The 2,954-nt window shown below is 47.8% G+C and overlaps 1 protein-coding gene across 1 annotated transcript; it reads left to right on the forward strand.

Annotated features, from left to right (window-relative positions):
• Positions 1 to 1,026: 1,026 nt before the first annotated feature.
• On the forward strand, positions 1,027 to 2,954 carry aplnra (apelin receptor a). Its single transcript, XM_053420925.1, has one exon. The coding sequence runs from the start codon at positions 1,208 to 1,210 to the stop codon at positions 2,291 to 2,293; it is 1,086 nt and encodes a 361-aa protein (XP_053276900.1). The 5' UTR covers positions 1,027 to 1,207; the 3' UTR covers positions 2,294 to 2,954.

Below are 2,954 nucleotides of genomic sequence, written 5' to 3' on the forward strand. Positions count from 1 at the left end.
TCCGCAGTGAAGTGCAATGAACACAGGATTTAGGAGAACAGTTTTTTTTAGTGTGATGGTGTCAATGTGAAGTTTCCTTTTGTTTTTGTTTCAGCCTGGTGTGTTTGCTTGTCCCTTTCTCATGGAAATGAATCCTTGAGACTTGAGAATTGAATTCACACATCCCCCGAGCTGAGCGGCCTGCTGACATTTGATTTAATCTTCAAACGCTTTGCATTTCACTGTCGATCTAATTACTTCCCCATTTCGAAGCATTTTATTAAACTGCGTTTTTTTTAATTCAAGCAACCCATCTAATTTCCAACGTTTTGACCAGAAATGACTAAATGCCACTCATCAGGCTGTTAACAGCTTTTCAACAAGCAGTGATTGTCATGTAAAAACCAGAGTTGTAATGTCCTGACTTGTTCGGCACATGACCAGACCAGAGCCCATTCTTTCAGATGATAGAAAACACTGGGGAAGTGAAACAACTTTCAAAAGTAGCCACAGATTAAAGGATAAAGATGTTACAAGAAGAAAGAGAGTGATGCAGGGTGTGACATCAGTTTACATGATGAATGATTACATTTAATTTTTTTACGCCACTGATTGATTAAATTAACAGTTTGAGGACATCATATTCAACCATATTATTATTATTATCAATATTAGTAGCGGTAGTAGTAGTAGCAGTAGTAGTAGTAGTAGTATTTCTCTAGTTGAAATCTTATCTTTTCTTTTTGGGGCATAAACAGAAAAAACTTGGCTAATCAATCTGAGGTCTCTTGTTAACCTTCCATTCTCAAAGTTTGTTGTTTGATTTCCCAAACTTGATCTATAATTTGCAATGAGAGAATGACCTGTCTACAAGGGGGAACGTGTCCTCGTCCTCCAGGAAGAGGTGAGGGAGAGAGAGAGGGAAAGAGAGAGGGAGGAGGGGGAGGGCCGAGGGATGACTTGAGGGAGGGAGAGGGGGGCAGGGTGGAGGGGTCGTCCTGGGAGGGATCTGGGGGTGTGTGTGGAGGGCCGAGTTTAAAAAGGCAGACAGCACCAACAGTCAGTCACTCACTCTCACACGCGATCTGTCTTCTCCAGTAGCAGCAGCAGCAGAACCGACCGGCTTCTGTGACTCTCTGATTTATTCTTTGATTCACCGCAGCAGCCTTGGAACCGTACCGGACTCTATCTTCTTCTTCTTTTCTTCTTGTTTTTGTTCCAGTACAACATGGAGACCGCCACTGGGGAATATGCCGACAACTACGAGTATTATGATGACAATGAGACTGTCTGTGACTTCTCAGAGTGGGAGCCCTCTTACTCCCTCATCCCGGTGCTCTACATGCTGATCTTCATCCTGGGCCTGTCAGGGAACGGCGTGGTCATCTTCACCGTCTGGAGGTCAAAATCCAAACGCCGAGCTGCCGATGTCTACATAGGGAACCTGGCCTTCGCTGACCTGACCTTTGTTGTGACCCTACCTCTCTGGGCGGTGTACACGGCGCTGGGCTACCACTGGCCCTTCGGCGTGGCTCTGTGTAAGATCAGCAGCTATGTTGTGCTGGTCAACATGTATGCCAGCGTTTTCTGCCTCACCTGCCTGAGCTTTGACCGCTACCTGGCCATCGTGCACTCTCTGTCCAGCAGCAGGCTGCGCTCGCGTGGCACCATGCTGGCGTCCCTGGGTTGTATCTGGCTGCTGTCCGGCCTGCTGGCTGTGCCCACGCTGCTCTTCCGCACCACTGTGAACGACATGAACAGCAACCGGACCACATGCGCCATGGACTTCAGCATAGTGACCATGAACCAGAGGCACGAGTCCTTCTGGATCGCAGGACTCAGCTTGTCCTCGTCCGCCTTGGGTTTTCTTTTACCTTTCCTGGCCATGACCATCTTCTACTGCTTCATTGGCTGCACGGTCACTCGTCACTTCAACAACCTGCGCAAGGAGGACCAAAAGAAGAAGAGGCTACTGAAGATCATCACCACGCTGGTGGTTGTTTTTGCCTTCTGCTGGACTCCCTTCCATGTGCTGAAGAGCATGGACGCTCTGTCCTACCTGAACCTGGCTCCCAACTCCTGCGGCTTCCTGCGCTTCCTGCTGCTGGCTCACCCCTACGCTACCTGCTTGGCCTACGTCAACAGCTGCCTCAACCCATTCCTGTATGCCTTCTTTGACCTGCGCTTTCGTTCCCAGTGCCTGTGCCTGCTCAACCTGAAGAAGGCCATGCATGGCCAGATGAGCTCCATGTCCTCCACGCTGAGCGCCCAGACTCAGAAGTCAGAGATCCATTCTCTGGCCACAAAGGTGTAGAGAGTAAAAGGGAAGGTGGAGCGGTGCTGCGGGACGGTCCCTGCTCCCACCACTGGAACACTTTAAAACACAGACTTTACGTGTCCGTTATTCGAAGCTGGTAAGATGAGATGATGACTTTGAATTGCCACTGCTCACAGTTATGAAATCCATTACGAGTGCCTCCTGTTCGGCAGTGAGAGGTGTCATCGAGCAGCTGGAGGCAGCTGGCTGAACTCCTTCGCTGCTCTGTTGATCGAATTCTCAGAGAAAAAATATCTATTTTTTTGTTTTGTTCTGCTCTGCAAAAGTTCTCAACTGTATCATGAAATGTGCCGAGATGTCTGATTTTAAAAACACATGATGACTTTAGGAATTGTGAATGGATTTGCATAGGAATCTTTTTACACTGGATCAAACATAAAGCTGTACAGTATTTTCATACCATGACATTTTGTTTAAATGCTGTTTTGTTTTAGAAGCACTTGTTTTAAAGAAATGTGTGAGCAGGGAAACAGAGCAGTGTCATCCTGAGAGATTGTTGTTTGTGATAAGTGGGAGTCTGCGGGAGTGGGGGGGAGGCGTAAGGAGAGAAAAGGTGTTGCGGCTTAATTATATAGTTTGCAGAGAGGAGACGGGGGCAGACAGGCAGATGGCAGTTGACAAATGTTGGGGAGCAGGA

This window comes from Pleuronectes platessa, chromosome 4, assembly GCF_947347685.1.
Source record: "Pleuronectes platessa chromosome 4, fPlePla1.1, whole genome shotgun sequence".
Taxonomy (NCBI): Eukaryota; Metazoa; Chordata; class Actinopteri; order Pleuronectiformes; family Pleuronectidae; genus Pleuronectes; species Pleuronectes platessa.

Coding starts and splice junctions, on each gene's coding strand:
- aplnra (XM_053420925.1), top strand. CDS start 1,208: ATGGAGACCGCCACTGGGGAATATGCCGACAACTACGAGTATTATGAT.